This window comes from Athalia rosae, chromosome 1 (assembly GCF_917208135.1).
Source record: "Athalia rosae chromosome 1, iyAthRosa1.1, whole genome shotgun sequence".
Classification (NCBI taxonomy): domain Eukaryota; kingdom Metazoa; phylum Arthropoda; class Insecta; order Hymenoptera; family Athaliidae; genus Athalia; species Athalia rosae.
Window position 1 is genome coordinate 15,227,702 of NC_064026.1, and position 12,271 is coordinate 15,239,972.

The following is a 12,271-nucleotide window of genomic DNA, read 5'->3' on the forward strand; positions in this document are numbered from 1 at the left end:
TACATCTATTTTTGAACTTTACATCTCTGTTATGCAATCTGACGACACCGAGTAAATATTAATCGTTCGGAGTTTCGAATCGGTCGAGCCTCGTGACTCGACGCGCAAAAACAACAAACAAAAAAAAAAATACCAAAAAAAGAAAAAAAAAAAAAAACGAATCACTTGGGAATCCAAAGAATAACAACGTCATTAAACACAAGGTCGACCCCCTATTTATGCAGGCGAAGATTCGTCAAGAATTTTTCTTCACAATACGAACTGCAACTTCCATTATTACAAAAACCACAAGGTATGAATTATAAAATTGTTCAATCTTCGATCGTCTTCTTACTTTGTTTATCACTTGGGTTCCGCCGAATCTCCGTACAAATTCTTCAGGCGTCGCTACGGTGAAATCCTTCTCCAATTGACGACTTTGGGCCTGGATCATCACCGTACCCTGGGACATGCTGGGCCTGCGTGGATAAAAATAAATATATATTTCATCTTTTTTTTTTTTTCATTCAAAGTTCATCTCGACAGTTTGCACACATACTCGCTTACAATTATACAAAATTCGCGAGTCAACTTTCAGTGACCCGGAACTTGACGAAAAAATTTTTGTCTGAAAATAACTAACGGTGATAATTAGAAATTCTAATTACTCGTTTCGGAAAATAATAAATTCAAATCAAGATATCGATTAGCGAGGACTCGTTCGAAAAACGAGTAGAAAACAAAAGTAGAATAGCGTATCGTTCTAATGACCTCGTTATTGTTGGAGACAACCGTTTGGAAACTAATATTTTCAATTTATAATAACTATCAGCTGTACCCATGCGCACGATAACAACGTATATTTATGTCGAAGCTACACGTAGTTATTGTATATCATCGATGATTTTCGAGTTATTGAAAATATTCTCGAGATACGTACGGATGCGTGATAATTAGTGTCATTGCGTTCGTGTAGAATAATATTATACAGTTGGCGGTATTACGGACATTTTTTCACGCACTATTTTATCTACATAATAGGGAACTGCGAATCGATTATCGAAATAGAGAAAGTACCGCGTCGCAAAGAAGAATGAACGCAAACAAATGTAATTGACCGATAAACGAGAAACCGGGGATGACCCGTAATCGGCGAGGTAAATGGGGTGGAATAAAAAAAAACTTCCACCGTCGTGAACCCACAGCCGCTGAATTGTTTCGACGACAACGTTATGATTTTCCGTTCCTTCTTTTATCAATTTATTTATAGTTCTGCGACGAGATTTTTTTTTCCGCCTTGAAAAAAAAAAAAACTATGCGGAACTGATGATTACGAGTTAGGACCCGTTGGCAGAGAATTTTCGTATCACTCACATATTCGAAATGTCGATGACTCTCGCTTAGGCAGAGTTACGAAATGACTTTCAGGTGCAATTTGAAGTATTTGCTTACGCGAGACACCATTACGGAGAAAGTATAAGACCGACCGTAGACAACGGTTTCGACGAGTAGAATAACACAATGAATTTCTGGTAACGATATTACAAGAGGTAACAGTATTCCGTCATCTATCGGTCCCATTTATCTCACTATAATTAGTAACAATGGGCGGGATAAGAAATTTGGAATTTTTATCTAATTGTCAGATTCTAACGGCAAGATATCAACCGTGACGCGTTTCCGTTGCGACGGTCGCGGGTGGATATTTTCTAAAGTAGATTAACGCGGATGATCATGATAATGACGGTACAGCGATTCTCTTCGAAACGAATAAACGAGAGATTCCCTTTCGATCGATTGATATGATTGATATGCTATCATTACGTCATAGTCAGCCCCTGATCGTCCTCGGCATCTTCGACGTCGTCGGCGTCGGCGTTGCACGTAGTTTCTACCTTTTCCGTGTTCATTTTAGCGACCCCCGCCAGCAGATTGTCGGAGCTTTTCCAGATCGGATCCTTCTCGGTACTGTGCGCCAAAACGAATCTCTTCATACGTTTCATTCCTGGCAATCGGTGCCACCGTATTCGGATGGTATTGCAAACCCACCGCAACGGCGTAGCGTAGTAACTACTCGAACAGATAACGCGAAATTGTTCGAAAATCGTGGTCAACCGCTCTCCGTAAAATCCATCAGTTTTCTCACAGCTATCCGTATTATCCACGCTGCCCGTGGGATTTACTCCTCGATCCTCCGTTCGCTCCACCCTCGACGCCCGGAAATTCGGAAAACCCGATTTTCAGAACTCCGGGTGACCTTCGGCGGACAGGATTCGCGACGAGTCGTTCGAGTCTTTTATCAACTGATTTGTAACGGGATCGAGTGCGTTTGTTTTTCTTCGAGGTTTTTTCCCAGCCTTTCTCTGCGTACAACTGCTGCGGTCCACGGTCCAAGGATCATAATACACGCGCAATCGGCAGTTCCGCGTACCTGTCGCGTGTTCGTCGATCGATCAGCGTCGATCGATTTAGCTCGATTGAAAAGAAATTCGTTGAATAATGTCAGCTTTGTTATTTCGTAGTTCCGCACACGACGTGGAGATCGTAGATTTTTCAGAAATATTCTTCAACCCTTCGCTCGCGTTCGGTTCAAATTTTACGCGCGAAAATAACAATGGCGATTGCGTAAAATTGAAAACATAGCTCTAGGAGAAAGAAAGAAGGAAAATGAGCGTTCCGAATTTCCCCTTATGATCCACCGTTCATTTATACAATTCGGAATGGCGATTTTCGGTTTTGTCTGCGGCCGCAATTATCGTCGGCCAATTTTTCTTTGCGAATTGAGTACGCGTCCACGCTGGACAGGCGCCCGATGGTCACTGACGACACGCGTTTCTTTGAGGTCTTGGTTACCAATTTCCTTCTGCGGATTACCGAAGGTTCCCCACTATACGTCCTGTACAATGTTACATCGTATACACATTCGTATTGTATATCCGCCATTCATTTGAGATCCTTATAACGCAATGTAGGTAGTTAGTATATAGAAATAGTTTTTGTACAAACGAGTTACGCTCGTCATATACAGCGGGTATACTATGAATTATACCAGTTTCACCGCATCGACTCGCCAGATTTCTGTACGTCCGAAACCCGTGCGGTTTAAAAAATTTTATGTACCGCGCACCTATTATGTGCATAAGTACGTAGTACATATGTATATATATATACCTATATGTACAGAATTAAGCACCCTACGGACTCGTTACTTCCGGTCAAGGTCGTTGACCGATGCGGAAGGTTTAGAAAATCTTTTGAAAAAAAAAACAAAAAATATTCGTAAAAATTCAAAACGAATCAGCTACGGGTATCGTCAGGCGTGACGTTTCTTCGAGTTCTCTGAAAAAAGGTGCACCAACGCACGCGGCTCTCGAGAATAATTTGAAAAGGAGAAATGAAAAAAAAAAAAAAAAGAAGAACAAAAAAAAAAAAACTCGTTACCGCAAAATTCGCGTGCATCGAGAAAATAACGCGCAATGCGCGGTACGGCGTGTGATGTGATTCTTCGGTGTGTGTTCGAAAGTCTGTTACAGACGTGATCGTAGGTGAAGAAAATTTATTCGACGTTTTTGTTGGTAGCGCACGAATAATAACACAGGCGGCGCAGGTGAAGGGTAACCGCGGGGGGACGTCAAGTTCGCCGCACGCAAGTAGCAATTTTTTCACCTAATTGCGTACAATATTTGCCGCTTGTATGGATCGGTCAGCGTTATTTGATCGAACGAAGGAACGACGATGTGACGCCCGCAAGGGCCGAAAAACGCGAAAATAGGCGTATACACACCTACGTAACGCGCGTTACAAAATAAGCGGAGATTTCAATGACCGGTAGAACACGAGTTGCAACTCCGTGTAAATTATTCGACGCTCCGCGCGGTTCCCGCCGTTTTTTGTTTTTTTTGTTTTTTTGTTTTTTTCTTTTCTTCAATTTTTTCCACCGTGACGTATACCCGTACTCTATTTTGGTATTGTAATGGAGCCGCGCTCTCGGGAGTTTCATAATTTCTTGAATAATTGTAGAGATAAAAAGAGCGTGTTGACAAAAAAGTTAAAAACAATAAATTGAAAGTGTGCACAGTTTTTTTTTTTTTTTTCAAAGGGTTAAATTATCGTTCGTAAATATGATGAATCGTCCACATTTCTCTGGTTTGTAACAATTTGAACTATTTTTTATTCGAATACATTAGGTACGATACTCTTCTTTTTTTTTCTTCAACTTTTCGAAGTTCGTTAAACCGAACGTCGCCGCGTCTCGACCACCTCATTTCTAATTACGTACATAAAAGTCGTTACACATGTGCACGAGATGAGCGTAAAATCGAACGAAACGTGAAGATGTAGGTAAGTAAAGTAAAAAAAAAAAAAAAAAAAAAATGTTCAGTGAAAAGAGACAAAAAATCATACGCGTATAGTATACATAACAGCTATGTAATTCTATTCCGAGTTTCGCAAAGTTCATCTCTCTTTTTTTTACCGATTCTATATCTAATAACGAGGCTAGAAAAACGCTGATTCGCAGTCTAATGAGCCGTTCGCGACTAATCATGAGCGTAAGCTTTCAATTGCGACAGAAAACGAAAAGCAATCGTCGCGGTATTTTCTATCGGCCTCCAAATAATGACTACGGGTATACCGGGTCTATATCTATCTCATCGCGTCGAATTACATAGGAGATGATTTTCGCCGAGTATATAACTCGTGGGAGTAATCTTTGCGGCTCGTAACTATATGTATACGTGGTAAATGAGTTTCCATTCAATTTTCGTATATACATATATGTGTATATAGGCGGTGTACGACGCGGCGGCGAATATTTGAATAACAAAACGATCGGTCGCATCCTACGGGGTCAATGGCTCCCGTGTATACGGGTAGGTATGTACCTAATAAAATAGAATATCGTACGATAATTCTCATTTCGCGATCAACTTTCTACGGGTGATAAACTCCGATTGTTATACCACCTTTCGATTCCTGTATAGGTTTGTCCTTAACAAAAAAAAATAAATAAAAAAAATATCGAAAGAAAAACGAAACTCGCGCGTCACGCTATATTCGACGATATGATGTACGATAGTATACGGAATTATGCAATGTATGCAGGTCTATTTCTGACGCGATTCCACAATCTATATATGTAACGATTATTTTTATAAATACACGCATATATGGTACATATACACATGTATACTAATTGTAAGAACGATTATAACGCCGCGGTGCATCTTATCTGCACGCGTAATAACATTACATACACATACATACATACGTATGTACGAAAAAGATGAAACGGCGGGTATATGTATAAAATTATCGTTACGTCGTTGATATACATGTATGTATATTATAATTTTTCAATGGCAAGTTTAAGCGAGTAGATTTTTATTTCGAGAATCGCCGAAAACAACTCCATTGTATTGATAATAATTCCGAATGCGTGCAGCCTGAATCGGTTTACGTATACATATATAATATCATATTATATATATATACACCATTCGTTTGTCGCGTCTCGCGTTCAGATCGAATAATTTTCATCTCGTTGCAGTTGGTTTGATATTATACAATACGCGCGTTGAAAAATCGAACGGATCTTCGCGAACGGATTGACATTGAATATAAACGGTGGGAAAAATTCAATACCCCGTGAACCGTTGTCGACACATCATGTCACTTATTTATCTCTCCGCTTATATAATTAACCGCTGCAATACGGTTATTGATATTTTGTCAATTAGCGATAATTCATCGAAGTGCGAGTCAATAATACGGGTGGAGATAGTCGAAGTATAACTAGTCACGGTACACGACCTTGACTATCGCGTCATCCTGCACGTAAATATACGTAATATTGATCGTTATATGTGTATACTGTTGTACGCGTATGAAACGGGCGTATAATATGGGCGATTTTGGATCTCGCAAGCGGATATCAGTCGCGGAAGAATCTCTCTCCCGTCTGGTCATCGGGACGCCCACGGATAAATATTCGTCGCAATTGTACTGTAAAATTTGTATTCGATGATCGCGTAACGTTGCATTGCATGTATGTATATCTATGTATGGCACGTGACGAAAGATGCAGTTTATTCTTTCGATAATTTTTCGACAATCATGTGACCCGTTACACCTACGTGCGGTGTACGTATGTAGTACACATACTACCCATATATGTATACGTCATGCACATTCCGCACGCAACACGTTCCCCTCGATTATAATAAATCTATTTTATTATTTTCCATTTATGCTTATCGGTATTAATTCAATTACATATTTATAATTATGATGCAAGGTCATTAGTCGATAACGGTATACGCATACATTCGATAAGTTATTTATTTTATATAACAGATTACGTCACATGCCATAATATGTAATAAGGGTTAATATAATACATATGTATCGAGCCCCGACCAAATTATTAAGCGTATAAAATATGAACGAAGAAAAAATAAACCAACGAACGAGAAAAAAAAAAAGAAAAAAAAAAAAAAAAGACGAAGAAAATTGAGGTAATATAATGGGTAAATTAAAATGAAAATAATATCTTAATCACCTGAGGCGTTTTCGGCGCTCAGCAAGTCCCGGTACAAGAGTAGCAGGTTGAACGACTCCGACAACATCGTGTTCCGATCCTGGAAATCGATCTTCGGTTTCTAATTCTTCGTCAGGATCCGGATCACCGACAACGAAGCTCACCGGTTCCGCACCACTCTCAGCCATTTTTCGCCGCGACTTTTGCAGGCCGGCGTCCTTTTCCTCTGAATTACAAAATTCGACCCTTTGTTTTCAATTTTATATACCGATCGATATATATTATACAGCTATACAGTTGCGATGCTGGTGACGAAGATGATTATCAATTGATTAATTAATTAATTATTGTTGTTGTTACTGTTATTGTTGTTATTATTATTATTATTACGACGACGATTTTGTTCACGGCGTCGAATCTACGTGATCCTTTTTCTTTCCTTTTATTTTATTTCATGTACTTCTCTCTCTCTCTCTCTCTCTCTCTCTCTCTCTCTCTCTCTCTCTCTCTCTCACGTGCCGAGATTCATGCATCATCTGCAGGATGCGACACGAACAGTAGGTAAAACAATTAGGAGTTTACCTGATTCGAAAAGTAATGTAGTATAATAAATGATAATTGATTAATCTGTTTTTTTTTTCACGAAGTTTATCCATATAAAAATTCAGATTTTCGAATAAGGGGTTGGTTAGAAAAACAACGACGGAGAGAATGAAGAAAAAAATGATTAAAAAAAAAAAGTCAAGAATTTTTAATCAAGCAAAGCTGCGTATACGGGTATGTGATGTATAAGGGGACGGGAAAAAATTCTGCAAAATTTTCTCAAGTGTAAAGTACCGACAAAATTCTCGTACACATGTGTATAAGGAAGAAGAAGAAGAAGAAGAAGAAGAAGAAGAAAAAAAAAACAACAAAACACCAAAAAAAAAAAATGGAAAAGTAGAAAAAAATATGGCGTCGAGAATGAGTGAAGGCGAGTATTACCTATTGCACGTAGTTCGTCGCGTACCGTAGAGTTATGCGGGATCGAAATTTTTTCGAATAAAAATCGAGTCAATAAAAAACAAAGTAAACAACAAGAAGACGTGGCAAAGATCAAATAAGATTCCATGATTGCAGCGTATAGCTGCGTCAATCTAGAATTGAACATCGTCTCATTCTTTTCTGATTAGATTATATTATAGAATCTGCTTTTATTCAATAGGAATAAATGTAATGGAGCTACGCGCGGTGATCGCATATTGGATTAACCGCCGCGTGACTTTATATAATATTACGAGTCGCCGGGGTTATTACATATGGAAAATAGTGCGCGCCGTCTCCAAAGGCCAAAAGGTTCACGTACCATATGTAATATATTATATGTATATTGTGTAAAAAGAAATTCCGTTGCAGCGCATCGAACGATAGCCGATAGAAATTTCTTTTATTTCACGATCGTCTGTTTTTTACCATTATCTTTGCTTTTCTATCGCAGATCAAGGGCGTACAGTCGGCCGATAAGAAATTTTGTCTATCATAATCGTCGCGTCGTTATATTGATTGCGTAGAGAATTCATATCGGTGATATACACGTACGGTGTATCAAAACAGGATAAGCCTTTGCGACAAACCGATGCACTTGACAATGAGCTAAAAAAAAGTAGAAAAGGCATTTAAAAAATCCGAGAATTCGTATTCGAAATTAACAAGATCTCATGTAAACGACGGTCCGTTGAGTGCGGACCAGATTATTTATTAACTTTTCTCTCCCACAAAACTGTGAATTATTTATTTATTATTATTTTTCGTTTTTTTCTCGTCAAAAGTTATACGCGAAGAACGAAAAAGTAAAAGAGACGTAAAACGAGACGAATTATTATTGATGAAATTCAAATCATGCGTATACATATGTAAAGCCACAACCTTTCACACCATAATCATAGTACATACATATATAGGATTTTCCCAGAGGTGAATTTTTTCCCCACGAATTACGCGTGAGATGTAATTTTTCAATTCCCATGTACATGAACTGAAGAAAAACCGAAAACGAAAGAGTAAGAAAAAAAAAACAGGAAAAAAAGGAAACGAAAAACGAAAAACTAAAAAGAAAGTAAAGTTTTTTTTATTTTGTGTATCGGTGTGACAAGGATGGAAAAAAAATCGTAGGACAGCAATTTTTTATTCATTCGTTTTTTCTCTTCCTTTTTTTTCCGTCGATTGAAAATTCAAAAATAAAGAGCTTCGATATCTTCGTAAAATCTTGAAACCCTGTCACAACTAAGACCGATGACGATATCGACTCGAGAAACACACTGATATTATTTTTGTTTCAATTTTTTTATTGGGGGGGGGGGGGGGGGGGATTCGTGCAATTCAATTGTACCAGTTATCGCAGAGAGAAGACGACGGAGCATTTTTACGATGGTCGGATGGGTAGATCTTCACCTCGTTATCGAATCTATCTACAGATATTATTATATCCTCGAAGACGAAAGTTAGACTGCAGCAAATGAAATTCGACCGGGGCTGCCCGGGGTAGTAAATTTTTTTTCTACGGATTAATAACGATTTTACAAAATTACGTCCCTCGGAGATGATCGAATGAATTTCCTTTATTATTTCTCGCGCGTCCCTTTCACGTTATTTTCATCTAGACGCAGGTAAGCAGACGCATGGCACACGCATCGCAGCATGCGTTCACTTAGGTACGTACGTATACAATATACATCTGTGTATATTATTTTATTTATGTATATATACGTATTATATAGCGACAATATGATCTACACACCACACCACCGCGCGTTTCGTCAACCGCGCGCACCACTTTTTTCAACGTACAAAACGTTCCACGACGAGCTCTTCAAAGCGTAGACTGATTCTGATCGCGAATGTCGACCGTCGAATCGCCACGGCTGTTAAGGCCCGAAGAAACGGCGTGTGTCGCGTCGTCCGATAACCGGACGCAAGTTCAAGGGTCGCGGGCAAACGGTGATTTTTTTATTTACTTATAAACTCGAGAGCCGCGAGTTCGATCGTACGCGTTAATGACACGTCGTTCGATCGAAAGTCGGATCGCGTAACGATCCACCGTCATAAATAAATACGAAAACGTTCGTACGCGCGATTTTTCGTTCTCACGGGACGCTTTCCCGCGACCATTTCGTCCGTATCACGGCGTTATATGTTGGATGAGACGTGAGAATCAACGGCATCCGTATCGGGCCCGTTTCCGCTTTCGGCTGGACATTTCGAGCGCGATTTGGTTTCCCGCGCGCGACGATCGACGCCGATCTCCGGCCCCCGAATTAAGGGAAGGAAGAAAAGCGAAACTTTTTTTTTTTTTTCAGAAATCTCCGCTGGCCGACGAAACGTCATGCTGCGGTTCGCTCTCCTTTCTTTTCCACTTTACACGCGTTCGAGAAAATTCGGAATGAAATATAAGGGTGCAAAATACGAGGTTATTACATGCGCTCACGTATAAATTACGATCACACGTCAGAGATCGGAGGTGCTTCGCGTCGAGTTCTCGGCTGCGAAAAATACGAAATACCTCCGGCGAATCCCCCCGTTCGCCATTCGACGCTATGGACGAGAAGGATATACATGTAACAACGATCGTCTTCCGTCTCCGTGAGTATAAGTAGGTAATCCCTAAGGATTTCATCTCCTCGCACTTTTTCACTATAATTTTAACGGATCCGTATATATTTATTACAATTATATATCAAAGAAAAACAAGTTCCTCGCTCTTCTCTTTTTGCTTTTTCATTATTTCCATTTTTTTAATGATTTTTTTTATTTTTAGTTTCTTATTTTTCAATACTTGTCACTTATATATAATATTAATATTCGATTCACTCGATCGAAACACTAAAAGATTTTCTTTATAGTTTCATTTATTTACATTCATATATACCGAATAAGTTTTTTTGATTTTCTTTTGACTGTTTTTATTATTTATTCTTTGACGACGACGACGACGACGTATAAAAATTATACGCGATGCCTCTGATGCGGATTCGTATTTATAATAATTAATGTTGAAAATTACGCAACTGTTTTTTTTTTTTTTTTCTGTTTTTATGGTTTTGGTTTTGGTGTTTTTCTGTTTGTTTTTTTTTTCTTTTTCCTTTTTGCATATTATATATACACCGTATTAATTTATCCGTATAGAAATGTAGAGTTAATTTGAATAATAAATTCAAGATTGCGTTACACACATATATAGGTATATAGGTATACAGGTATACAGGTATCTATAGCATTTACATTGCAATTAGGTATATATATATATATATATATAAAATATATTAGTTTTATCAGTAAGCGAATTAAAGTAAAGTAAGTTATTCTTTTTTTATCATTAGTTAACATGCGCGTATACAATACATGCGTTATAATTATGTCAGCCCCATGTACGTAAAGACTATATATATATGTTAAAAAAAAAGTAAATTATACATATTTATGTATATATAATTCGCTATTAATCCAGATTATTGAAAATTTACACTCGCTCGCTATATACATATATGTATGTACGTAGTAAGTACATATATGTATGTACATGTACATAGGTATTGTTATATGATATAATCTTCATAGCGTATATGATTGACTAAAAATACCCGAAAATAGCGAATCGGAGCTATCGGCTGCACGTGAGAGAAAAGAGAAGAAAAAATGTGAAAAAAAAGGAATAGAAATAAAAAAATGAAACAAAATAAAAAGGAGCACGTGAATTACATGTAGGTATAAGATCGAACGAATGCAATATATTGGAATAATATTAGTAGATACCTGAAGCATCGGAATCGGGTCTGCTATAAAGCTGATTGCCGCGTATAATAATTCGTCGCATATTTGTTTATCTTTGCACTTTTACAGTGACGATACACACCTCGGAATGATTTGAAGAGAGCGAACATCACCCGTTCGTAGCTGAACAACGACTAAATTGACACCCGTGGCCAGATTTTTTTCACCATATCTTAAATCCATAGGATTGATCTAAACCGAATCTAATATTATGCTTTCTTGACGCGCGGAATTATCGTTATTATTTTATTTTATATAAATTAAAAAAGATGAAAAGGAAAAAAATTATTCCAGTTTATGGTGACGAAACTCATGGCCAACGTCTTACCTCGATCAATGTATATCTAAATTTCGTGACGCAAAATTAAAAACTATTAATTACGAAATAATCTATGAAAATCTACCTAATGACACGTACGGTGCTCGTGTGTCGTTTGAGAAAGGAGATGAAAAATAAAAGTGAAAAAATTGTCGACCCGCAACGTGAGAAAGTATTCGATATAAATACAAAAAGAAAAAATGAAAGAAAAAAATTTTAATTTTTATAAGATGCAAATCGTGGTTCGGTGATGGAAGAAAAAAAAAAAACATCAACAATTTCACTTTCTTTGCGGTTGGAGAGGAATTTCGTTCACGTTCTATTTGTTGAAAAAAAAAAAAAAAAAAAAAAAACAGAAATGAAATGAGATGAGATGATACGGAATGAAATAAGAGAAGGATATATTGATAGATAAATAGCGCAACTGCGCTCGACGTATCAGATGACGTGTATAGGATAGCGATAAGAGAAACCACTTTTTGGAGATTGAAACTCCGGTGAAGTGGGATAATCTCGATATGCGATGCGCGTTGATCGAGGCGATGTATTTTTGAATATTTGAAGAAAAAAAAAGGTGAAGAAAAACAAAAAAAAAAAAAGAATAAATAGATACGTTAGATGTGGAATAA

General features: G+C 37.8%; 3 protein-coding genes across 11 annotated transcripts in view; 2 read left to right on the forward strand and 1 right to left on the reverse strand.

Moving 5' to 3' along the window:
• The window catches only part of LOC105690471 (acetyl-CoA carboxylase), a 24,019-nt gene that overhangs the window by 8,434 nt on the left and 3,314 nt on the right, over positions 1 to 12,271 (reverse strand). The window contains exons 1-3 of one of the 9 annotated variants that reach the window (XM_012408253.3): positions 11,306 to 11,565; positions 6,539 to 6,743; positions 335 to 458 (exon numbers count right to left, since the gene is read on the reverse strand). In XM_012408253.3, coding sequence (XP_012263676.2) covers positions 335 to 458; positions 6,539 to 6,743; positions 11,306 to 11,366 — 390 coding nt within the window. In that variant the 5' untranslated portion in view covers positions 11,367 to 11,565. Of the gene's footprint in view, positions 1 to 334; positions 459 to 1,353; positions 1,472 to 1,803; positions 2,783 to 6,538; positions 6,744 to 7,501; positions 8,085 to 8,885; positions 9,265 to 9,293; positions 9,439 to 11,305; positions 11,566 to 12,271 lie in introns of those variants that run through there. The other 8 variants (XM_012408254.3, XM_020854988.2, XM_012408252.4 and 5 more) reach the window with 8 other exon arrangements.
• Positions 9,523 to 12,271, forward strand: part of LOC110117253 — a 7,295-nt gene continuing 4,546 nt past the window's right edge. Inside the window, exon 1 of the mRNA XM_048660386.1 lies at positions 9,523 to 10,145. Within this exon, the coding sequence (XP_048516343.1) occupies positions 10,090 to 10,145 (56 nt within the window). The 5' untranslated portion in view covers positions 9,523 to 10,089. The remainder of the gene's footprint in view (positions 10,146 to 12,271) is intronic.
• LOC105690472 (rho GTPase-activating protein 32) overlaps positions 10,119 to 12,271 on the forward strand; it is a 23,739-nt gene continuing 21,586 nt past the window's right edge. The window contains exon 1 of the mRNA XM_048660381.1: positions 10,119 to 10,135. The gene's annotated coding sequence lies outside the window, so the exon portion shown is untranslated. The remainder of the gene's footprint in view (positions 10,136 to 12,271) is intronic.